The following is a 26,023-nucleotide window of genomic DNA, read 5'->3' as shown; positions in this document are numbered from 1 at the left end:
ACGCTATATGACGCCCACGGGCAGAAAAGACGACCCGAGCAGAATCTCCATATATGAATGTTTATTGGGACTGCAGGTTGCGTTTACTATGAAAACCTGCATTTCCCCATCAGTCAGTGCGTCTTGTCACGCCTCGTGTCACGCCTCCATTATGGTCACGCCTCGTGATATTAAGCCTTGTGACATGGCCGTCTCCATATATGATGATCACGACACTGAACTCATCAAACCCTGGATAGCCATAGCTTGTGACTAAATAACACCATTTGGAACACAGCTGAGCTTCCTTTTTTCCTGAAATGTAATAGCTTTGGACATACTGTACAAGGTTTCCACCCGACACCAAACAGCTCTGCAGTACAATACTAATAAGACACAATGATATGTGTGTTCTACATTTTTCAAATCTATGAATTTATACTTTGCCTAAAAATAGCAGATATAGATCATTGAGAGTGAACATTTTAACTCAAATCTTCGCTTCTAGGGGTCCCTGGAACAACATATTTTGAGATGGGGTTTTTCATGTCAAGGACCTCCAAAATTATGAGCACCACTGACATAGAAAGTAAAAAAATAAGAAGAAAAAGGAAAAATATATTTATTTTCAGAAAACTGAATTTAGAAGACAGTTTTTAGAATGGGCCTCAGGTCTTATTAATCAGGTTAACCCATTCTAAAAGTATTATGTTGCGTTCACACGAGGCATATGCAAAGATCATAGCATATTTGTTGCTTTGTATCTGTCATTGGAGTCATCAAGCGTGTGTCCGTAGCGATGTGTGTCAGTGGCGTGGCGAGGGAGAAAAAACAATCCAGCATGGAGTCAACTGCATGCCCTTTTGGGCATACTACAGTACATAGGCATCATTTATATGCATTGGGCACCATGGAAACACAATAGAAGAAGATGTTGCAAGTTTTTGTCGGCCAGAACAGGTTGGAAAAAAACGAGGGTTTTAGCAACAGTTGTAACTATGTCGTTTTGCATCTGGAAGTTGAACCCAGCTCAGCTTCAATTTGTAGCTTTGTATCTTTTGCAGCAGCTACACACGCCGGATGTAGCTTTGTATCTTCATCTTGCTGGCTTCCATTGACAATATGAATGGTAGACTGTATCTTTGCATCTCCCCATGTGAACGCACCGTTAGCAGTGCAGTGGGGAAGTGCCTTTATTATGGCACCCAGGGAGCAGTTAGAGGTTAAGTAGGCTCTAGAGATAGGATGTGACAGTCTGTACAGTAGAAGCACCGAAACTGTTCAGCACCATTGTTATCAGATTTTGCAAGAGAAACAAGCGAGCAGCTGGTCTGCACGAAACACACACACACACACACACACACACACACACACGTGGAATATTTGTTTGATCTCTGCAGTCGCTGAATTTTCTCCAACTTTTAAATCAAAAGTGGCCGAAGCAGTGGTCTGGCTTGAGAGACTAGAGTTAAGTGCCTTGCTCACGGACACTTTGACCATCCGCCAGATTACCAGGCAGCCTCTAAAGCCACTCAGCCATGGCTGCCAGCTGTGTCTGCCCACTACAAAACAAAGTCCAATTACAGTGTAGGCATTTAGCAGACAGACAGTCTTATCTGCACTTGCAAGTGCTAGAATGGAGCAAGCAAAGTCAGCATGAACTAGTCAATAAACATGATACATAGTCACGTTCAGTAGGGTGCAAAGAGGACAATGTTGTGGTTCAAAGACACACACACACACACACACACACACACACACACACACACACACACACACACACACACACACACACGATAGATAGATAGAATATACAACTAACAAGAAAACCACTGCAAAACCATGACTACAGTGGTACTATAGTGGATCAGGCAGATTGCATAAACTATGGGCCTCACAAAAGGAATGTAGTTTGGCACATGATTGCAATGACATCATTAAAACACACAAACACACTCGCTCGCTCGCACACACACACACACACACACACAGTACGCCCGCCCGCCCGCCCACACGAGTCCATCATCATACTGCAACAGTATATTTCACAACCATGCATTCAACAGTTGCAAATTATGTTTGATTTTCAATATGACAGTGTTTCTGCATAGCTGAGTTTGGACAATTCAATGAGTTGTACAATTTACATTGCAAGTATATGATTGTTAAACAACACAGCTGAAAGACGATAGCATATTATTGTGCTATTGTGCAGTGATCACATAGTTATTAAGACTATAGACACAGACAAGACAGAGTTTCCTCTTTTTTCTTGTTTTCTTGTAAAGTCACTGACAAAGCATGTGGGGTGTGTGTGAGTGTGTGTGTGTGTGTGTGTGTGTGTGTGTGTGTGTGTGTGTGTGTGGTATACAAAGCAAAGAGGCCTATAGGGATTGTGTTCTTGTCGGTGTTGTCATCAGATTCGAAAATGTGTCAGTCTTTTTAAAGGAGTAGCCTAATGTCAACACTCCACAACAACAACGACGACGTATAACGGCGTCGCTAGCCGACAACGACCGAGAGCTCACATCAGCACTCTGCGCATCGTGTTGTGAGCTTGAAGCTCTAGCTCTCGTTATCGGCTGGCAGTGGCGAGTGGCGACACCAGAATCGTGTCAGACTCGATCATCACATCGTGTAGGTAAAGGTGGTGAAAGCGATACCATGGTAATTAATGAAGACTAGACTATACCACCAGTCACACAAGTGGCAAATCTGCATTCTGCAAGCACGCACTGACAGACACACACAGGACAGGACAGAGGACACACCGCCACACACACTGTCACATGCATACGCACAGCCACACACACACATGCAAGCGCTTACCCGCTGGCATCGTCGTCGGGGAGGGTTAAATGCAGTTTCTGTGGTAGTGTGCGGCGATCGAACCGACATGGAGCTTGTTTCTGTCTCTCATCCACCGGGGGACCGAGGAGAGCGAGGGGGGGGCGGGTGTTCCCTGGCCAGCCGTCCGCCCTAGGGCTCACTTCATCCGGGGAGGATTTGGTCGTCACCCCGCTAGATTCCTCCCCTTCCTCCGGAGGTTCCAAAAAAACAACAAAAACACTGCCGTTTTTGACAGTTGTGCGCGAGCTCGTGCGTGCGTGTGTGTGCTGCGCGCACGCGGCACTCTGACAGACTTATGTCGCGGTACAATACAAATGTGTTGCCGTTTTGTTGTTCAAACGGTGTGTGGTCGTAGCGATATATAGTGTAGCAGTTGTTGTTGATGTAAATACCTGTGGACAGTAGAGCGACCGTGTCAACACGCAGAGAGAGAGAGGGATTAAAGTGTGCAGATTATTACGGTCTGGCTTCCTGTTAATAGAGCTGCTTTGCACTAACCAACGCGGAAGTAATGTGTTATCACACTCTGGGGTGGAATACTCAACCCTCCTGGTCAAACTACAGTGAAGTAATGTTTGTGTTATCACACTCTAGCGTGGAATACCGGTACTCAACGCTCCTTGTCTGTCTGTCGTATAGGCTATATTGTCAATGTTAAGACATTTTTAAACTAATAGGATATGTACTATTACATATTTTTTAATTAGGTGTAAATGCATTAAAAGTCCCTAGACTTGGAGTTGGTTGTGCTCTATTTTAGTTTAAAGTGCTTTAAACAAACATAAAAAGTCCATAGACTTCGCTGCCAGCCTGCCACATGGTAATCTCAAAAGCCAGAGTCAACCAAAGGACAAGAGTTTTAATTGTAAAGGATATCCTCACTGGTCACTGTGGTCAGTAGGAAATTGGAGTAAATTGAGTACTCTAGCTGCAGGAGAACTCATCCAATGTCATTTCAACTATGCATGCATGTACCCCATATTACAAGCACCACAAAGACCTTAAAAAAAAACTGGTCAGGCTACTGCTTGGCCTCATACCTATAACTCTGCTCATTTTACTCAAGTGGATGGCTCAGGGTAGGGGACAGTACCGCAATTTGCAATGGGCCTGGCCCTACAAGATACACCACAGAGACACCCATGTAGGCTACCTGCCAAGCTACTTAAAAATGTCAAAGACGTCCACAATCACAACAACAGAGGGAGCTCCACAAATCACGTTCAAGCCAGATTTGGCTTAAGCAAGGGGTTAAACTTGTTCTACTGCTATGCCACCAAATTGTGGAACGCTCTATTTACCAACAGTCGTAAAAACTCGAAAAGAGCACTTACAGTTCATGGCTGCAATTCGGAACTTGACCTTAAAAACTCAAAGCCTATAGATTTGCAAGTGGGTCCTGATTAACCAATTTAGACGTGAGAACGATTCTACAAAATGTCTTCTAAATCATGACAGTTTTCTGAAAAACCCTATGTTTCTATGTCAGTGGTTCTCAAACATTTTCATGTCAAGGAACCCCAAAAATTATATGTAATTGGCCACCGACCCCCATCTGAAAATATGTTGTTCCAGGGACCCCCGGCCCAGAAGCATAGATTTGAGTTAAAAACGTAATAAGGCAGACGCACACTCTATTCTGTGATGCAGGTTATTGGCAGACACTCCCTAAACAGGCTTCACGCGCGGGCTCTTTAAAGGGCTTTGGTTTCCCCTTGTTTTTTTAAGGTCTATATAAATTCAAGTTATTATTATTTATGATTTATGAACCCCTAATGGCTCCTGATGTGCAGGTTGGTGCCTTGCATGGTTTCCGCCGCCATCTGTGTATGAATGTATGTGTGAATGGGTGAATGTAATGCACAATCTATGTAAGGTGCCTTGGATAAAGGCGCTATATAAATGCACCATTTACCATTCATGATGTCCGCTCTCCTATATAGCTGTGAATGCTGGACCCTGAGCCTGCTCTATCGTCCCTGGCCCCACTGTGCTACACCAGAATGCTACGTGCAGTGCTAAACATCAACCAGGATGAACACGTTACCAACATGCATCTGTATGGAGTGATACCGAGGGTGGGTGAGAGAAGATGGCCTCCAGGAGGAGGAGAATGAGGCTGGTCGGTGCCATTGACACTGGGATTAAATGGTAAACGGTGCCATTTATATAGCGCCTTTATCCAAGGCGCTTTACATATGCATTACATTCACACACACACACACACACACACACACACACACACACACATTCATACACTGATTGCGGCGGAAAGCCATGCAAGCTGGTACCAACCTGCACATCGGGAGCAATTTTGCCCAAGGACCTGCTCTACCTCCTGAGCCACAGTCGGGATGTATGGAGGATGGAGAGGACTGGAGACCCCGCTGGAGGGCTCATCTGAGGACCAACTAAAAGAGGACTGCTCTATCTCTCTCTATCCATTGGTGGGTTCCAAACTTTGACCCTGCTGGCCGCCATCCCTTCTTCTACAACTGAAGTAGAAGACAGCTCAAGGTACGAACCCTTTTCCCCATCTTTGCTGCTGCTGCTTGTGTTGTAAGCAAATTAAGCTGTGTGTACACTTCAAGCTGTTGCTGTCATTTTAGGACGCAATGATTGGGTGGCAATTAATGAAACATGTTCAGTCAGTGACTGTGTCTCTGGGATTGGGTGTTGTGTTGTGTTTCTGCTCTGGGATTGGACGCTGCAGTCTGTGTTGTGTCTGCTCTGGGATTGGGTGGATGCTGCAGTCTGTGTTGTGTCTGCTCTGGGATTGGGTGGATGCTGCAGTCTGTGTTGTGTCTGCTCTGGGATTGGGTGGATGCTGCAGTCTGTGTTGTGTCTGCTCTGGGATTGGGTGGATGCTGCAGTCTGTGTTGTGTCTGCTCTGGGATTGGGTGGATGCTGCAGTCTGTGTTGTCTGCTCTGGGATTGGGTGGATGCTGCAGTCTGTGTTGTGTTGTGTTAGCCACTGAACAAACTGAGTTGTTGTAACAGAGAATAGTATTATCATGTGGATCTTGGCCACTTCAATTAGCCTTTTAAGTTCAAGCTAGAGGTTTTGGGCTTTCACATAATTTCAAAATGAACACTGATGTTCATCTACACTACAGATAGTTACTTATTGTTACTAAGTGTGCGGCTGCTGTGTTGTGGGTGTGTTGAAGATTGTGTGTTGTGACGGCTATTGTTTAATGACTGGCTTGACGGCAAAACTTATCTCTATGTACTGGTCAATTCCTCATGGCCCGCCGTGGCCATAATTCTTTCTTTCTTTCTTTCTTTTCTCGCTCTCGCTCTCGCTCTCTCTCTGGTTGGTTCATATGACGCTGGCTTGTGTCAACACCTCTGTCAATGTAGGCCTTTTCTTAAGTCCTGCCAAGCATGTAGCTCCATCCTTCTCTCTCTCTCTCTCTCTCTCTCTCTGTGAGAGAGGGACACTTCCTTTGTCTTGTATGTGTAACTGTAGGACATGTTAGTGATGCGTGAGTTCATACATGTCCAAGCACCCAATTATGTGTGACAATTAATCATAAACTTATATTTGTAATCGTTACAGCCCTACCATTTGGTGTAAGAGCGTGTGTCCTTATGGAGAGAAAGTGTGGGTACCTGAGGAATAAAAAATAACATACAAAACATAGCGGCAATACAAAATGCCACCCTACAATATTTAATACAATTACCGGTAAGTTTCGAAATACATTTTAATCCCATGTCCTGCTTTCCTTTTTACAATTATTTAAATTATTCATGGCACTCATATTAGATTGAGTTTGGCAGTACAGTAGTAAGGAATTGCAATACACACACAGAGTGTTGGTATAAGTTTTTCTGTCTTGAGTCCAGGGTTCTCTGTCTTTTCAGTTCAGTTACTATTTGTATGAAGACCACCTCTCCAGAGATGGCCCTCCTGATCACTCCTGGTGTTCCAGATCTTATTGACCACAGTGCAAACCACAGCCCAATAGAAGTCTTGTTCCATAGCAGACATGTTTTTCATCAAAGACTCCATACAATACTGCATTATAAGTAACGTTAATGTTAAAAACCGATCTGTGGCATTTTCCCCCATACAACTCTAGACCTCTGACAGTCCACTAGCAGGTTCTCTATGGTTTCATCTGGGTTACAGTTTGCATCCGGGCATTTAACAGTTTTTACAGTTTTTACAAAACAACTCCAAAACAACTCCATTTGACCACCTCCCTTACTCCCTTAATGACATCCCTCTTTTTTATGGATACACTTTTACTACCAATGTTCTTTAAACATACCTGTTTTTGTTTTTCATCAAGATTTCTTTTTTTTCTAACTTGTATATTGCCATTATAAGCTCATTTACATGCAATTTGTTTAATTTTATAAGACATAATTTTGTTTTTCAGTGTGAAAGCAAAATAAGTGACATTACACTTTAACCCATTTTGTTATACGTTAGCTATTGAAAAATAGCAGATCTACAAGCTCATAGCTTGTAGAACTTGTAGGTCTGCTATTTTTGAAAAATCGTAAAAATGTGGCACAAATCTTTGAATAGGTATATCTTTCAGAAAGTTTTTTTTATTTCGACGTCAGGCCTGAATGGGTTAAGAAAAGGTTGAGAACCATTGATTGATTGATTGATTGATTACTTTATTAGTCAAAATCACACTGTCACGTACCCCTGACTTCCTCTTCAATTTGCATGATATACTGTATCACCTCCAGAGGTTCTCTGACGACACAGCTGCATGGGTGACAACATACAAATTATAGTCATTTCATATTTGCCATTACGTCATCACACAATGGCATCACAGTGCCGTCATCACAACCAACTTGTAATAAAGTAATTTAATTTAGTCCTTGCCGTTCATTTAGGCACATCCCCAAGTCAATGTGTTAATGGCCAAATTTGATAGATGAGTAAATTTTCAAATGGCACAGCAAGGGCTTCAAGTGGACCAAGAACAGTTCTGCTGTTCTATCTGTCTGGATCTTCTGAAGCATCCAGTGACTGTTCCCTGTGGACACAACTACTGCAGTGTGTGCATTGAGGGATACTGGAACCAGGATGATCAAAGAGAGAGATTCAGTTGTCCACAGTGCCGTCAGACGTTCAACCCAAGACCTGTCCTGAGGCAAAACAACATGTTGGCTGACATGATGGATATACTGAAGAAAACGGCGCTCCGAGCGGCTCCTCCCGATCGCTGCTATGCTGGACCTGGGGAAGTGGCCTGCGATTCGTGTCCTGGGAGAAAACTGAGAGCTGTGAAGACTTGTCTTCAGTGTCAGGTATCTTTCTGTGACACTCACGTCCAGCCTCACTATCAATCTCCTGCCTTTCAGAAACACAAGCTGGACAAAGCCTCCAACAAGTTTCATGAGAACTGTGTGGAAGAACATGAAGGTTGTGATGTGGTCTCAACTGTAGCAGAAAGGCTTAAGAAAAATATCAGTCAGCAGGCCACCCAGCAACAGAAAATCCAGGAGAGAGAGAGAGGCGAGAGGGTTCTCCCGGAACATAGGAACAAAGCCTCCAACAAGTTTCATGAGAACTGTTTGGAAGAACATGAAGGTTATGATGAGGTCTCAATTGTAGCCGAAAGGCTTAAAAAAGGGCTTCATATCAGTCAGCAGGCCACCCAGCAACAGAGAATCCAGGAGAGAGAGAGAGGTGCGGAACCCAGGACCAAAGCTGAGTTCTTAGAATATGCGTGTCCAATCACACTGGATCCAAACACAGCAAATCGATACCTGTGTCTGTCTAATGAGAACAGAAAAGTAACAAAGATGAAGCAACAACAAGATACTACTACACATCCAGAGAGATTCATCGGATTGTTTCAGGTTCTGAGTAAAGAGGGTCTGACTGGACGCTGTTACTGGGAGGTAGAATGGAGCGGAACCAGCATTAATATAGCGGTCGCATACAAAAACATTAGCAGAGACTATCCTGATAATAGATTTGGATTAAATGATAAATCTTGGGCTTTACAGCACTGGATTACACACACATTGGATTTCACAAGTTGTGTTTTCAGTCACAATAACAAAAATACTAAAATCCCGAGTGTCTCTGTGTCCTCCAGAATAGGTGTGTACCTGGATCATAGTGCAGGTATTCTGTCCTTCTACAGCGTCTCTGACACCATGACTCTCCTCCACACAGTCCAGACCACATTCAGTCAGCCTCTCCATGTTGGCTTCCATCTTTCTGAAAAGACCACGGTTGAGTTGTGTAGAGTCTGGTCTAATTGAGATTAGAGAAATGTCTTCATAATTATTATCTCTCTCAGATCCTAGACAAAGGGTGAGATGTTTTCGCCCCTGTTTGTCTGTGTCCCAGGGCTAACTTTGAAACAATGGACCGATAAAAGTGCATCTTTTTTAGATATTTAATTTATTTGTTTAATGGAACTCAAGGACGCTTAGACATGACTCAAATAGTTGGGAGTTTAAGAAATACATTCGCCCTTACATAAATTTCATTCCATTTAATAAGCAGAGCGATGTGGCCCACTGGCCCATAAGGCAGCCTATCTCCTGTTTCTGTAGCACTAGGTTGCTTGATGTTCATCCCCATGGACACAATTGCAACCTTTCTCTGTCCCAGCAACACACTTGCGAGATCTAGTGACAGTAAACATAGGACATTCACGAGATCTGACATCAGATTTGTGTACCATATAGGAATAGCAGTAGGAAAAGGTGCAGGGAACCGGACAGCGGGAGTTGTTGTCTCCACCAGGACGAATGCATGGGGAGAGAGTATGTTTTGCACTCCGTCCGTGTGTGTGTCCGTCCGTCTATGTACAGCTACAGTAATCTCTGGCACAGTTAACCCGGTCGATGCCGAATTTTGCACACACACCCCCTTTTCCAGAACTGCCTGTTATAGGGCCACCAGGAGGCGGACTTTTGAAAAACATTTATTTTTATATTACTCCGGATTTTGTCCAAAAATCCCGCAAATCCTTACTCTCGTGTTCAAGCCGGATCTGTCCGATATTTCATATTCCATCCTAATTGGCCAACATTGGCTTTCAAAGTTTGCAGGATTGGCCCATTTTGTCTTTCACAAACTTTCCTACTAGGCTGAGGTGGGTTTTTGCAAAACACATTTTTGGAACAAAATGCCTCAAATCATCCAATTGCATCCAAGACGTGTAAGAAGAAATGGCATCCTTTTCACATTGGCCTATTATAGCGCCACCAGGAGGCCACAACCTGACCTGCCCTGGTGGAGACCTGTGCCCCAAGGGGCACTTTATCTAGTTTGAACAGAAACTTTACTTCAGTAGAAACTACAAAACAGGAAAACGCCTGACAGGGCAAAAGCAGGCAAACCTAGGTAGTGCAGTAGTGACACGATGATAGAACACGTTAAGCACACACCACACAGCAATACTCAAGTCCACATTAAGACTTAAGAGTAAATGTTCACTGCTGTGCTCCCTGGAGTGAACTGTCTCTCAGGTAGGACTGGGGCTGGGAAACACAACGGAGCAGGCAGGTGAGAACATGAGGGTGGCAGGCCCCGGCCTGGCACATTCTAGGACAGAGCATGGCACAGCTTGTCTGCTTCATACTAACTATTTCACACATTATACAGTACTTTGTTGGGGGTCCACCCATAGTTCCGACGGACTTTCCTACGGGCGGGGTCCATTGTGTCAGCTATACCTGTATCTTTTTTTTTCTTGTCTGATGTGTTCCACGCCATCACTGCGTTGAACTCGACATGCAGCAGATGCAGCTGGGCCAAACTATTTTTTTGTTTGTTATAAAATGTTTTTTATTTAAGACAAAATTCACAATAAGACACGTTAACATCATGAATGACTTAAAGAAAACAAAACACATAAAAACAACACATAACAGCAAAAGCCTGGGCCAAACTATTAAAGTTTGTTCTATGTCAATTCGTTCCCATTATTGTTCTCATGAGGGTGAACTTATGCCCATGGAAAGCAATTCTTTATTCTACAAGACAACAGACATTATAATATTTCCATTGTTGTAGCCTACGGTCTGTAAATGGTTCATCTTTGCCCCAGCCCATGAGCCATTGACCGTCGGAACAGTGACCCGTCAGCATATTAACGCAGACCCACTTAGTTTTTTTGTTATATTCATTTTTATTGGGTTTTCTATAGACATGACAAAACAAGACATACATGACAACACATACACCAGACTATAAAGAATAATTAAACGAGCATCAGACCAGATGGCAATTTTTCCAGACTTTCAGCTTGTGACCCAAAAGAGAGATCTGGCATCTCCCCCGGGACCCAAACTTACCTCATTAATATTAGGAATTATAATCACCTAAGCGCTATTTAAAAAATAATGAGCTCACACAATAATTCAAACAGCTGACATGCTCACAATCTACATACAGGCTTACAATGATTTGTGATGTGACACATTGTAAGCTTCTAGCAATTTCTTAATTATTTATATAGGAGGGGTGCTATCCCTCCTGTCCTATGCCCAGCACATTGAAGAACATTGAAGACAAATGTGAGGACGGAAAAGTGAGGCAGGAATGAGATGATGTATGATGATAAGAGCGCCCCTCATTTCACACAGGTGTGATTGTTTTATTGATGGACTTTGTCCTACACAAAATAAATTCTCATTGACAATGAATGGAACATTTTACATCATGGTGTAGGCTCTACAATTCTTGAGTGGTGCACCACTCAGTTCACACGGGTGTGATTTTACTATTTTTAAAACATTCTAAAATAGTTAAACTAGCCAATCTATATCGACACTTTGTGAGCTTGTAGATCAGCTATTTGAACTATTTTAAAATGTTTTAAAGTAGTAAAAAGTGTGGTGGTGGCGCAAGATATAGCCGATAGTGTCTATTTTATGTCAAGATGATGTATGATAGAGCGCCCTTCACTTCACACGGGTGTGATTTTTAAGATATAATTTAATTCATTCATTCATTCATTTTTATTTATTATAAATATATAGCTATTTTAATGTTTTCATTTTTCATTATTATTTTCATAAAAAACTAGTGGGATGTTTCTTTACGCCCACATTGGCCCCTGCTCCATTATTTAGGAACATCTAATCTATCTAGCCCTGACCCCATTCCAACATAGATGCTTCACAGGTTAATTTATTTTTGGTGGGGGAATTCCCCCTTAAATTCTTCACACTGCAGGACAGTAATTCTAAAATGTCACAGAGCCCTATTTCATACCATTGTTTCATCTCTGGGACCCCAATCTGCACCGTAAACTCTAAGCTATAGAATCAAAGGTGCAGGCCACTTCAAAAATGGAAACTGATCTGTTTCCTTCATTGACAACATCTGGTGTATTATAGCAGAGAGAGATGTGCAAAGGTTTCAGGATTTTCAGAGTTGAAACATGGAAGGTTTGACACAGGAATGTTCGTACATTCAGACTCTTTGTGTGCACACAAGCATGCACGCACGCACACGCACGGCCGCACGCACGCACACACACACACACACACACACACACACACACACACAGAGAGGACTTAACCCTGATTAAGAGCTTTGGCATCCACAGAGAGCCATCCTGTCAAATGACTGACAGCTGCTAAACAGTGACAACAAAGATATATATCCTATTTCTGAAATTAACAGGGAGGAGGAGGAAGGGGGGGGGGGGGGGGTAATTCAACTTTATATCTTCACCAGGCCGAGGCGGAGCCGTTCTCACCAAGTGATATAACTAATGGAACTGTACGAATTCATAACTAATATCATTCACCGCATTGTCAACTCTGCTATCCGTATGACTATAGATATCTTTATAGTTATAGTGTTTGGTTTGAAACCAATATGCTTCCGTCCATCCATCCGCCTGCCTGCCTGCTTTCCAATAGCAATATCGGACGGAAATCTCTTTGGTAAATGAATGCCATATACTTGATTGTACTATAGCGTCACACAAAAGCATCAAAATGCAGACCCACAAGCTTGAAACACGGCGGGACGTTTTGAGCTTGCCGACACTTTTGCTATTTTTCAATTTGTATCCTGAAAAGTAACAGTTTTGCACATATCTCCACATAAGGTTTGGACCATTTGAAGGTGGTGTCTTTCTGAGCTCAGAGTAGGCTACAAGGAGTTGCAATAATCGAAGCACGATGATGTGAAAGCATGGCAGGTCGACGGTGAGTATGTTTCCAGCCATAGAGGCCGATGCCTGGAGGGTGCTCCACGTCTCATCTTCAAAAGACGCTACGCAATTTATAATCTGTTCAATAAAAACATATTTGACAAAAACAAAAAGACGCTACGCGTTCACGCAGATCAAAGACTGCCCACATCTCCAGCCTTTGGCTTTTCTAATGTTTATAGCGGCTGAATCGAGGTGTGATCGACGGAGGCCTCGCTGAACAGAGCAGCGTGGGTGGTTGATCTACCGTTTGAAAGGGCATTATTTACAATAGAGACGACAACAAAGAGAACTGATGGAGTATCGACAAATCCACAGAGGTGTGCCCTGGGCGCAGCCATTACTGAGACCTGTGTAGGCTAGTTACGACAACTCCAATGGCGGCTCTTCTACATTGACTTCTATTGGCGAATAGGGTCGCTGGAAGTTTACGGAATGCATTGGAGTCTATGGGCTCGCGTGAGTACATGAACCACGTGACTGGGCTGTTTTGTGCCCCCTCAATGTCACAACTCTGTCTATACTCTATGGCTCTGTCCAGAAGGTCTGCTTTATGCACTATATATCTTGCACCACCCGTTACCCCTTATCCCTAAACATATTTGCCCCCCCCCCCCCACACACACACACACACACACACACACACACCTCTCTCCCTGGTGGAGATACACTACCCTAATTGTATCTCTTATATCATGCATCATTCTCCATGATGTGATGTGTCATCATAGCTCTCTGCCAGAGCCCTGGGCTTGCGTGCAACGATATGGGGGGAGAGGGAGAGAGTGAGAGAGAGAGCTACTTCAGGCAGTACTACTTGCCCACCAGCAGGTGTCCTACCTGGGTGTAATTGTCTCAAGAGTATACAGTATGAGACCAACTACATCCACACTAGTTATTATATAATATAAATGTGTTAACATACTATCAAATGCATTGGTTAAAATAAGGTTTCATTCATTGAAATAGATAGATAGATAGATAGATAGATAGATAGATAGATAGATAGACAGAATCTTCGCTTCATACTTTCACTACACTCTACAGAATTTATTCTTAGATTTGTTTGTTTTAAAATGTATAACATTCTTATATAGTATATGTTTAAATGTAGGAAAATAAATGGGAGTTTTACCCAAGCCTTTCAGCCACGGGGACCACAACATCTGGATTGCCTGAAACGAGTCCTCCCGTGTGTTTTAATCATGTTGGACTTTTGGTCGTCAGCATGGTACCCAGTGCAAAGGGTTTTCCTCCTCCACCACTAAAATACATGTTTCTAAACGGATGTTCAAAAGATTTATAACTAGGCTGTTGATATTACTGATCTTTATCTCAGGAAATGTTCACATAAATCCATCCCCTGTTTCAACCCTAATCTGCCTGTCTTTTCTACTCCTCATTTTACTGTCTTGTCTACTCATGATTTTAGTTGTAGAAACGGCTTGGGTTTCCTTCATTTTAACGCTAGGAGCTTGGTGCCCAAGCGTGACATTCTCAGTACTTGGTTTAGCACTGCCAAACTGAGACATGGTTAAAACCAACCACTCCGGATAATGTGCAGGTTCCTGGTTTTAATCTGTTTAGAGCTGGCCCTTTACATCTCAAACAGGTTGCAGGGATAATGGTGGCTAATTCCCCGCTAACTATTATCTGTTGTTATAGACATCCTTCAGCCATAGCTGCATACTGTACCTTGGCAAATCTAATAGATTTAATTTCTAAATATTCCCATACGGAACAGGTCATTTTGGGTGACCTAAATTCTGAACCTAATCTAAATTATTTATAGCTGTTTATACCAGACTTTGATTGACATCATTCTAAAAAATGTTGTACACAAATATGTCTCTGTTGGTGTGTTTGCAAATGACCTAAGTGACCACTGTGCCATTGCCTGTTTCAGAAGTAACAAACTGCCCAGATCTAAGGGTCTGACTTGACTGAATATTATCAGGCGCTGCTTCAAACACTTGGTCACGTATCTCTCTTATTCCGTCTGTGGACGATGCTTTTCGTTTTTTTCTTGAAAAATGCCCCCCTGAAAAAGGTCAGAATTAAGAATAGGTCAAATCCCTGGTTCTCCAGCGATCTGGTCGACAACGCCGATAACATGTTATAAAGATGGGATGCATAGTAAGTGTTACCCAAATTTCATATTGATGACTGAGACAAGCTGGAAGTTGGAAATACATTGTTTTCAACGAGGGCGGTGCAAATAAGGGCCATTTTAAGCATGTGTGCAACATGAGTCATGTCAACTGTTTTAAAGTATTGTACAGTAACAACTAAAGTCTCTTTAATGTTTATGTTGTACTATTACTACAATACAATCTAAAATAAAGGGATCTAAGATCATTAAAGCTGGGCTGTTGCCTGGGTCCAATGCATTTCTGCCTACCTCCGGTCCAGGACTTGTCCTAGTTGGTTGTCACCATTTACCAATAGAAGTCTACAGTATGTAGGAGAGCCGCCATTGGACTGGCCCCATGAAGTGAACGCAGTTTGCATAACTGTCTATATCTAAGGATCTGGCAGGCTATGGCAGATGCCATACCTTGGCTCCAGGGGGAAAATGTATTTGACTTTGAAAAAATAAATCCATTAATGTCTCTATGTCGATCTGTGTTGATTATTCTGTTTGTAACAGTAAAATAGCTACAAATGCAAATGTTAACAAAATTATCGTTTTCACAAGGTATCATTATATTGCCTACAACATGTATTTCCCTTATCTCTCAACAAATGGTATATTCCAGAGGCGAGCAGCAGGCGCGCGATTTCAAGAGATTCTGTCAGGCAGAGAGAGTGCATGCATTGTGTTTACACAATGTGCTGCTAGGCTAAAACCTACAATGAAAAGGACCACGTCCACTACATCCCTGCAACTGCCCCAGCAGCAGCAGAAGACTGACATTTGACGAGTTTGCCTCGGAAACCCAGACGTTTTTATTTAGTGACGACTTGGTTTATTGAGCCCCCGGATACAGTCCAGACTAAAATTGGCATTGAAAGTTCGCTTGAGGAATGTACAGTCCAACAGCTGCACATTTGGATATGTAATAGCCTATATGTTCATGTCTATATATTTATTATTTCTGTTTATATATTGTGTAATTTTATTTATGTCTCTTGGCCAGTTCCCACTTGTAAAAGAGACGCGGTCTCAATGTATTTTTACAGGTTAAAGGTTAAAATTAAACCCATGAACGCATAAAAGTTGGCCCGGGGCCGTTACCCACAAATGGGTCCCGACCCACTGATACACACCTTCCAAGGGCTCTACAGCCAGAGAACAGGCTAAAAGGTGCTATAAGGTAAACAATGCCATTCAGGGGTGCTGTGGATGAAACAGGTTATTTACGAGGTGACCTGATGATGCATAGACGTTTTAAACCCACTGGTTTAAAGTGTGTGACGCATGCAGGGGATGCTTCCTCAAGGACACTGTGACACACGGCTCGTCTTGGAGATTGACAGATGTCGCTGCATGGTGACGGTGGGCCCGTGGACAGCTCGTCTTGGAGAGATTGATGACTGTTGGCCCTGTGGAGTGCCTCCAGGCAAATGATTCTTTGAATGGGCAATGCTTTTTAAGGCACAGCCAGTACAGAATTCATTCCATATGTTGATCTGACACCGCATGCGAAAGCGCCATCAGTCTGCCGTCACCCAGGTGGATGCGTGCCCTCAGGGCGTCTTACTGGTCATTATTATTATTTCAGCATTAAAAATATCATCTGGGGACTCAGAACTAGATGATGGGTAGAATATCATATATTCATTGTTTTGTTGTGTAAACACAGGACAAGCTGCATCATATGCATTTAACAGTACATAAATATGTAAATATTTCCCCCAAAGATACAGTAGCCTACGTCATGAGGAAAGCTGGCGAGAATATCAGTTTCCATTAGACAGACTGAAAAGTAGATAAAGTGCCCCTCGGGGCACAGGTGTTCAACAGGTCAGGTTGTGGCTTCCTGGTGGCGCTATAGGCCAATGTGAAAAGGGTGCCATTTCTTCTCGCCTTGGATGGAAATTGGATGATTTGAGGCATTTTGTTCCAAAGCCAATGTTAGCCAATTAGGGTGGAATATGAAATTTCGGACAGATCCGTCTTGAACACATGACTATAGAGATACTGTGTAACGATTTGTGGGATTTTTGGACAGAATCTGGAGGCCTCCTGGTGGTGCTATAGCAGGCCGTTCTGGAAGATTTGGGGCAGAGGTTCATTGTTGGCATCCAGGGAGTGTGCATGCAAAATTTGGCACCGACCGGGTTAACAGTGCCGGAGATTAGTCATAACACTTATGAGGTGTCCGGCCAGGAGTCAACCCACAGTGCCTATAGTCCCGTCCGGTCCCCCTGCCGGATGGCCTGCCCAGTACCGGCAAAGTAGTTCTGGAGCAGCGGATTGTGTCTCCCTAGTTTTGATTAGATTAGCTAGTTAGATTCATTTATACTTGCAAAAAACTGATTTCAACCTTACTACTACTTTTTACTACTAGGACTTATCAGGGGAAATGTAAAAAGTTTTATGCACATTTATAATAATTATTAAAATAATAATACACATTACATTCGGGGGATATCTTTCACAATAATGAATAAAACATGTTCTAGACATTCTAATGATCACAATATTACAGTTATTTTACTAACTTTTATCAGGGTTAAAGGTCAAATGGTCATAGGTTCAAAATTGCCAGTCCAGAGATTTTTAATTTGTGTTAATTTCAGCCTCTGTGGGGGTTATTTATATGCAAATATCATGACTAATGGCATTGAAATGAACATCAATGATGACGTTTAGGTGAAAAAAGAACATATATATTTTTTTTATAAAATATGTAGTATTGCAACGCTGGGTGTTACAGGGCTAGGGATGTTTTTTAGTTTACGTGTTGTGAGCTTGTTCTATTTTTGGTGAAGAGACTGTGTAATGTAGGCTGAAAAAGAAAGCACCAAGTACAGTTTAACTCAGGTCTAAGTGGTTAAACTGAAGTGAAATGATGATAGAAAGATAGATTCCAAATATCAAAGTATTCTGAGGAAACCATGGACCCACTTTTAGAAGCCCTGCTTCCACGGCTAAATTATTTGATGTTATCAGAATCACCACGTTAACCCTTAGGCAGTGCTGCAGAATGGCAGCGTGTGTGTGCGTGAGTGCGAGAGATGCGAGCAGTGCCGAGCGCGGAGCACCCACCCACAGCGCACCAACCCACACACACACAATGACCCATTTCCAAATATCCATAAGTGTTTGTCAACTAAATGTCAACTTGCTTGCATTGGGGTTGAAGTGGTCCCCTGCCTAAACTGTCTGTCTGCCTGTCTGCTGAAGACACACCATACTCTCCTCTGGAGTCAAATGTGTCCCCAAAAAACATCACATGCAACCCTCCCATGGAGCTGTCCTGCCAGAAGAAATCTGCAAGCCTGCGTGCGTGCATATATCTATAATCTTCTGTGTGTGTGTGTGTGTGTGTGTGTGTGTGTGTGTGTGTGTGTGTGTGTGTATATATATACATATATATACATATATATATATATATATATATATATATATGTGGATGGGGTCAGGGAATTGAACCTGTCCTGCTGAATCCCGTCCAGGCACATGTATACACACGGGCAGATGGTCACATGGGTAAACAAACGGGAAGGGAATACACTCATTGGCCATCCCAGTCATGTGACCTGTCAAAGTGCCCTTGAGCCCGACTATATTGTACCTGCTCGTTCACGATAATGATGTCATAGTGTCTATTTCCAGCATTGTAATCCATAGAGACTCTGATTTTGGAAACAGAGCGAGTTCATTTGGTGTGTGAAGTGGTTTATCTCTGCTAGCAAGCACGATGTGCAGTATGAAATAAAGGATTTAAAAATCATAATTTAATATTTCTTTGTTAGTGTTACCCATGGCTCACATTCTCAAAACAACCAAGTTGAAGCTTGTAGATCGCCTTTCTGTCTCACAAGACAATTAAGCAATATTACACGAGGGTGTGCGCTTTACCTTGATTATTGGCAGAAAATGTACGGAACTCGGCTAAAGCCTCGTCCTTGGAGCAACACAGAAGTTCCAATGATCTCATTAAAGCACACCCTCGATTATTATAATTATATATAATATTGTTGTGATTATACAACAGATACCCATAGATAACATGTCAACTCAATGTCATTGTAACTAAGATATTCAATAGAAAATCTTATTGACAAATTTAGCCACCACAACGGCAAATATCCCATGCAAGCTGCTGTTTTTATGTTAGCACAGCTGATTTTTGTTTAAGTGTCCCATCTTGCTTGTTTAAGCACGGGTAGATGGCCATTTCAACCAATCAGATTGCTTCCTTGAAACTATGGTGTATAATAAGGTTTAAGTGGATAATGTAGGCCTATGTATTTTAATAATAGTCTAAATCTGCAAAGTAACTACAGTACTAGTACTACCTGAACTTGTCAAATAATTGTAGGAGCAAAAACTCACAACCTCCACAGGGCCGCCAACCCAACACATTCAAAGACATATCACTCCCATTAATCCATGTTCTTATCAAGGTGATGGGATCCCGGATTTTGTTATAGGGAAATGGGGTCTTGGTCCGTTCCTCATCAACTCAATGTTAAATCACCCAATTACCCCCCAAATGTACCTAACCCTTCTTCCACTGCTACCCACTCTGGTACCCCATTAGAATCAGAATCACTTTATTTATTTTCCCCATGTACGTACGTACAGTACATACAATACAGTTTCCCCTCAGTCACTTGAAGTGCAACATAAAGCTTAAACTAAAGACATAGCATAGGAAAACATTTTTTAAAGAGTCGCAGTATGTATGTATGATGATGTGCAGTTCATATAAAAAGTTACCACACAACTAGGCCTGTCCCCGACTAAGGATGTGTATGGTCATAAATTTATATGAATAAATTAGCCGTTAGTCGACTGGCAGTCCTCCTGATCTCTGCTACGCTGGACCCGGCGATGTGGCTTGCGATTCCTGCACTGGGAGGAAACGGAAATCTGTGAAGGCATGTCTTCAGTGTATGATCTCTTACTGTGACGCTCACCTCCAGCCTCACTATCAGACATGCTGAGCTGGAGCTGCTCTCGCATACAGACGATGACATCCATTTTCTACAACATTACACTTCCCTCTCAAGTTTCAGTGAATATACACACGCAGTCAGCAGCAATGTCTGTCCTCTGCGCTACATTGAAGATGTGACTGTGGCTGTGTCAAAGATAAGGGGACAACTATAGAGAATATTCTTAAAGAGGCAGAGAAACTCAGAACCCAAGACCAGAGATGAGTTCTTACAATATTTATGTCTAATCACACTGGACCCAAACACAGCACACATAGACCTGTCTCTGTCTAAAGGGAACAGAAAAGTAACAACCAGCTACCACACATACCAATTTGACGCCATCAGACAGCATCACCCAGAGAGATTCAGACAATGGTTTCAGGTTCTGTGTAGAGAGGGTCTGACTGGACGCTGTTACTGAGAGCTAGAGTGGAGTGGATTCCTTGTTAATATAGCTGTCTCATATAAAGATATCAGCAGGACAGGCCTAAAACAAAGCTTATTCGGAGCCAATGATACATCTTGGATTATAAAGTGTTGTAATTCAAATTTTGCAGTCAGACACCGAGACATTACTCAAATCCCAGGCCGTGTGTCCTCCAGAGTAGGAGTGTACCTGGATCACAGTGCAGGTACTCTGTCCTTCTACATTAGGTCTGTGACACCATGACTCTCCTCCACAGAGTCCAGACCACATTCACCCAGCCCCTCTATGCTGGAGTCGGGCAGGATCCTCGGTTGAGTTATGTGACCTCAAGTAGATCTGGTTTGGTTTCACATTAATCCAGAATTAGAATGGGCGAAGGCAGGCAATTGTCTTTGCGGTTGTATGAGTCCGTCTGTCCGTGAGCAGACCTCGGACACCGCTGGATTGGTCAGCATGTCATCTTAAACCCAAACTCCCAGTAGGTCAAGAAAGAACCCCCATCCCAAATTGGTCTCATGCTGGCAGATGTTTTATTAGTGTGGTTGCTGTAGAAACAGTGGCCAGTGGTGAAAGTAGTCTGGAGCGGCGCTCCGCTATAAGATTTGCTGACGTTGCCGATCTGTCAAAATCCCATATTAAATTATAGTACGTATGCCAAAATGCAAGTCCAAGAAAACATAATCTACTAATGTCAGATTTACACACACGTGTAAGTGTTATTTGTTGAGTTGTCTAAAAAGTGCTTCTGAATTGTAACCGTTTTGTCAGTCAGCGTAATCTCCCTTTGGCTCGCACAACTCACGTCAATGTGCGCATGCTGCACAGCGCAGGCAGGACCAGTTCATTTTGCAGCTGGAAATCCATTATAGAGATAGATATATATATAGAAATACAAAACCGATCAAATTAGTGTGTCTTAGTACATGCCATATGGGCTTATTCTAGATATCTGGTAATGGTTGAAGCAATCAATTTCCTTGCGATTATGGTATAAATACTAAATAGGAGTAGGACTTGTTACAATCAATCTTATTATAGTAGCCTAGGTAGCCTAATGCAGAGACTTTCAACCCTGTTACTGACCTTTAAAATTGGCTCGAAAACCAAGGACCATAACATAATAACAGGACAAAAGTCAGGTCAAAAGTACATTTTATTCATAAATCATCACACAGTGTCTTTTGGCTGTACAACTGTACAATCAACAAAAAACATGACTTAACTAAAGCCCTAACAAAACAAAGGAAAGGATGTACTGGCCAAACAAAAAAAAAGAGGGGAGCTACGCACTATGTGCATGTCGGAGTCACCAGACTCCCATAAACTACCAAAACCTAATATGAAACTAAACCAACCAGAAAAGAAAATACCCAAAATCATACTTACGACTAGCCCACCTTAACTGAAAAGAAGAAAGAGAGAAAAACATAACAAAAACATAAGGCATAATGGCAGCATGGTGTTCTCTGCTTGGGTGCTGGGGATCTACTGAAACTGACAAACACTCCACTTCATACTCTGGCCCTAATCATGCATGAGCTACAGCTGGGACAGGGCGGCGGCAGCCTCAGTTGAGTGACAGCCAGGTGAGGAGAGTGTCCACTGTAGAGTAGATCACGCAGCAGCATACATCAGCACTACAGGGAGGACAAAGTGCTATTAGTGAACACAGTGATCAGAACGTTGTAAAGTGAGGTGTGCATATATGCAAGCATACAATTAGTCCGACATACCAGTAGTCTGACACACATGGCCGGTTAAGACTCACCTGTGGCTCCGACATACGTGGCTGGTTAAGACTCACCCGTGGCTTCCGTGTGCGGTTATGGTAGGGTATATTCCTTGGATTATTTGGATCATGATACCTGTATAGGCAAGGCCATGTCTGCCTGTCAAGAAGATAGTCCTGCAATTGTGTGATTTTTTAATATTTTGCAAATCCCACTTTTTGCTAGTACAGTATACACATTGACGCAAATTGTCAGTTATGTGATTAAGATGCACGGTATAGGTCAGACCTTTCAGATTCCATTACAATTGGCTTTCAATATGGTACATTTTGAGACATTTCCGGGGGTCCCCAGCCAAACACATTGATGTAAACAATGTTGTTGAAGAAAGCCACCAAATCACAATTACAATAATGACAAGTTATGTACTTTTGCATGAGAGATCAAGATAAATTAAACTAATGTAAAATAATATTGCATAACTTCTTAGTCTTCCCATTTGCATCCTTAGATGCAATCCAAAAGTGTTGATTTTAAAAAGTATATTTATCGTCTCCGCCAGGCCGAAGGCGTGGCTGGGACTATGATTTCCCCCTCATCCGTCCGCCTGTCCGTCTGTGGACAGCTAATCTCTGGCACTATTGGCCCGATCAATGTGAAACTGCACACACTCCCTGGCCATTTTCACAATTATTTATCTGTAGAATGGAATCAAACAAAATGTAATGCCTAAACTGACAAGCACAAAAGTGCTGGTCAGTGGGGGGGGGTCCCCAATTCAAATAGGATTGCCCGGGCAGGAAGGCCGTCATTTCAATCAAGTGCCATTAAAGTAATTTATTTAATGTGTAAATATTCAGTTTCTATGAGGTGACAGTACTTCATTAGACACCCTGGAGTTGTTTTTATGTGCAATGATGTATTCCCTTTTTATTTAGGGTTTCTTCCTGGAGGCTGGACCCTTGACAGTAAACGTGCCAATGAAAAAAACAGTAATATAGTGACATCACATTATCAGCCCGTCCCATAACTCTACCCCCTTTATCATACAACTACAGCTGTGGGCTTAAGTTCAGGTGGATCACCACCCATCACCACCCACCAGGCAAACCAGGCATACTAAATTAACTGGTGGGGGTGCCCACACAAAAACGACATTTTAACAAATACTGTACACTATTTTAAAAACTTCTTCCTCCTTATATAACAATAAGACCTGATGATTATGTTTTAGTGTGGATTTGCCATTTTCAGTGAAATTTCCCCCACCTTAACAGAAAACCAAAAAAGAAATGGCATTAATACTTGTAAAACTCATAAAATGTTGATGCCCTCACACATATTTACGAGTGTGTGTGTGTGTGTGTGTGTGTGTGTGTGTGTGTGTGTGTGTGTGTGTGTGTGTGCTACAGAGCTGAGATCAGAGAGTGAAGGTTACAGCCGTGCGTGCAGGAGTCCGTTTATAGCTCTAGGATCAGTTTCCCTGCCTGCCTCTCCATCCACGCTCAAAACACATGCATTATTAATGAGCTCTGCTCTTTTGTTTACCAATTAGCAGATCAATACATGCTTGACTAACCCCTCGGGTCAATGGATACTCCTGGACAAAAATGGTGTAGTAGTGGGCCGGCTTTAATTTCAACACTGTTTATTGGCACAATGTCAAACGTATCGAATCATGACTTATTTTCTTTTCTTCTAGTGTCTCGTTTTCAGCCTTTTCCTCTTAATCAATCCCTGTCTCTCCCTTGCTCTTAGTCATTTTAAAATGACTGTTTGGGTGCAGACAATGAAAACGTGACATGAAAACGGTGGAAACGGCTAAATTCAAGCTCAAAACCCATTACAATCGAGCAACGAAGTCCGACATCTTTTCCGTTACCACCGTGGGTCACAGAACCGGAACAGCGTTGTTATAGAGCGTCGCAGTTGCGCCCCCTCGAGAGACCCGGAAAATAAATCCCCGTTCATTTTCCTCATAGACTTATCAGAAAGTATTTATTTAAAGACGTTTACGCCGCGGACAAAGCCAACTCTTGTCGTGACAAACCATAACAAACACAATATTGTGTGTGCTGTCGTGATTAGTTTTGAAATGTATGGGAAAAATGCATTGGGATTCATTTCCTGGGCCTGGCGTTGTCATGAAAGGGGACGGGACTGTGACGCTCTATAGGCCTTAGCTATGTTACTATCAACTTCCGCCGCTCGCATGAATGCAGACCAGCCTCTACTCTTTAGTGTAAATAAAAAGAACGTTTTTGCTACTCACCAAAACAAAGGCGGGTTGTGTCAATAGAAAGACTACTTTCCTTAGTGGAAGCACTCTGAGCCCCCCACCACACGTATAAACTGTACTTTTTGGCCAAAAAGGGATTTGGTTTCCACCGGAAAAAAAACATTTTTAGTTACTCCGCTGCGCCCTCTACTGATATTGCCCAGAGAACTGCCTCATAGAGGATATTTTTCCTCCGGTGAAAAAATATCCCTTTTTGGCCAAAAAGTACCGTTTATACGTGTGGTGGGGGGCTCAGAGTGCTTCCACTAAGGAAAGTAGTCTTTCTATTGACACAACCCGCCTTTGTTTTGGTGAGTAGCAAAAACGTTCTTTTTATTTACGCCAAAGAGAGGCTGGTCTGATTTCGATTTGAGATTTAAAATTGGAAGTCCCATATCCTTGTACTGCGCAGGGCAGAATCGTAGAAGCAGTAGAAGGATATGGATCAGATCTATATAGGCCTATACTTACTCTTATACCTTTTTTAATCCTGCATCTGACAATAAAGCAGGATGAAAAAACCTAAAATACTAAAACTAATAAAAACTAAACTAAAACAACTCTCTTGTCCGTTTTGTTTTTGAATAGTTCTCTTTTTATCTGTTTTTGTCCCAATGGTGTATCTTTTTGTAGTTAATTTATGTATGTGTTTTTGTAGTCATCACTGTAAGGTTTTACTTTTGTCATGTTATTGTTGTAATTGTAATTACATTTTTGCGATATGGATCTTTCAGGGTCTAAAATAAAGATGGAATTGAATCGAACGTGCACATCTTATCTTACGCTATTCATTGTAGTGCTTAAGTGCTTAAATTCACAATTGTGTGCATGCATACATGTATTTGCCAGGGATCCCAGGTTTTGTCAGACTGATGTAAGAGAGCGTGGCTCCAAGGAAAAAAGATAGGGAACCATTCACTGCTGCTATAAATTATTCACAACAATCTGTCTGGGTGACATTGGTGCACAAGCATGTCATAGCACAGTGTGCAAGTGGCATGAAGTAACTATAAGTACATCAAAGTAAAAATCACACCGGTGTGATGTAAGGGGCGCTCTTATCATCGTACATCATGACGTAAAATAGACACTATTGTCTCAGACACGGACATAAAATTCTCCATTCATTGTCAATGGGAATTTAATGTTTGTGTAGGACAAAGTTTGTGGACAGACACCAACAGCATGATATAGGGCCCCTCAAAAAAATATATTTTTACAATAAAATAAAAAAATGCAATACTTCTACTTCTACTCCAGTCCACTACATCTCAAAAGGCAAATATTGTACTTACTGTATACTCCACTACAATTATTTGATAAGTTTAGTTAAAAGTCACTTGCGGCAACATTTTCACTTCAGGTTAATTTCTGGTATATGTTGCTTAGCAACCAAAAACCATGCATACTCTACTACGACCTATAAACCACTGAGACCACGTGACGGTTCGTCATCTGCAGGGAAGTGCTGGAT

The 26,023-nt window shown here is 42.3% G+C and overlaps 2 protein-coding genes across 3 annotated transcripts in view; one reads left to right on the top strand and one right to left on the bottom strand.

Moving 5' to 3' along the window:
- efr3a (EFR3 homolog A) overlaps nt 1–3,316 on the bottom strand; it is a 103,739-nt gene extending 100,423 nt beyond the window's left edge. Inside the window, exons 1-2 of one of the 2 annotated variants that reach the window (XM_080779221.1) lie at nt 3,222–3,316; nt 2,809–3,017 (exon numbers count right to left, since the gene is read on the bottom strand). In XM_080779221.1, the coding sequence (XP_080635347.1) occupies nt 2,809–2,818 (10 nt within the window). In that variant the 5' untranslated portion in view covers nt 2,819–3,017; nt 3,222–3,316. Of the gene's footprint in view, nt 1–2,808 lie in introns of both variants that reach the window. The other variant, XM_080779220.1, reaches the window with a different exon arrangement.
- A 4,436-nt stretch (nt 3,317–7,752) lies between these two features.
- Nucleotides 7,753–26,023, top strand: part of LOC308326097 (tripartite motif-containing protein 16-like) — a gene marked incomplete at both ends in the record, with an annotated part of 42,515 nt that continues 24,244 nt past the window's right edge. The window contains one exon of the mRNA XM_080778907.1: nt 7,753–8,112. Within this exon, the coding sequence (XP_080635033.1) occupies nt 7,753–8,112 (360 nt within the window). The remainder of the gene's footprint in view (nt 8,113–26,023) is intronic.

The sequence above is a fragment of the Protomyctophum bolini genome (assembly GCF_963924005.1).
Source record: "Protomyctophum bolini genome assembly, chromosome: 12".
NCBI lineage: Eukaryota > Metazoa > Chordata > Actinopteri > Myctophiformes > Myctophidae > Protomyctophum > Protomyctophum bolini.
This window is presented reverse-complemented; position numbering and strand designations above follow the sequence as displayed.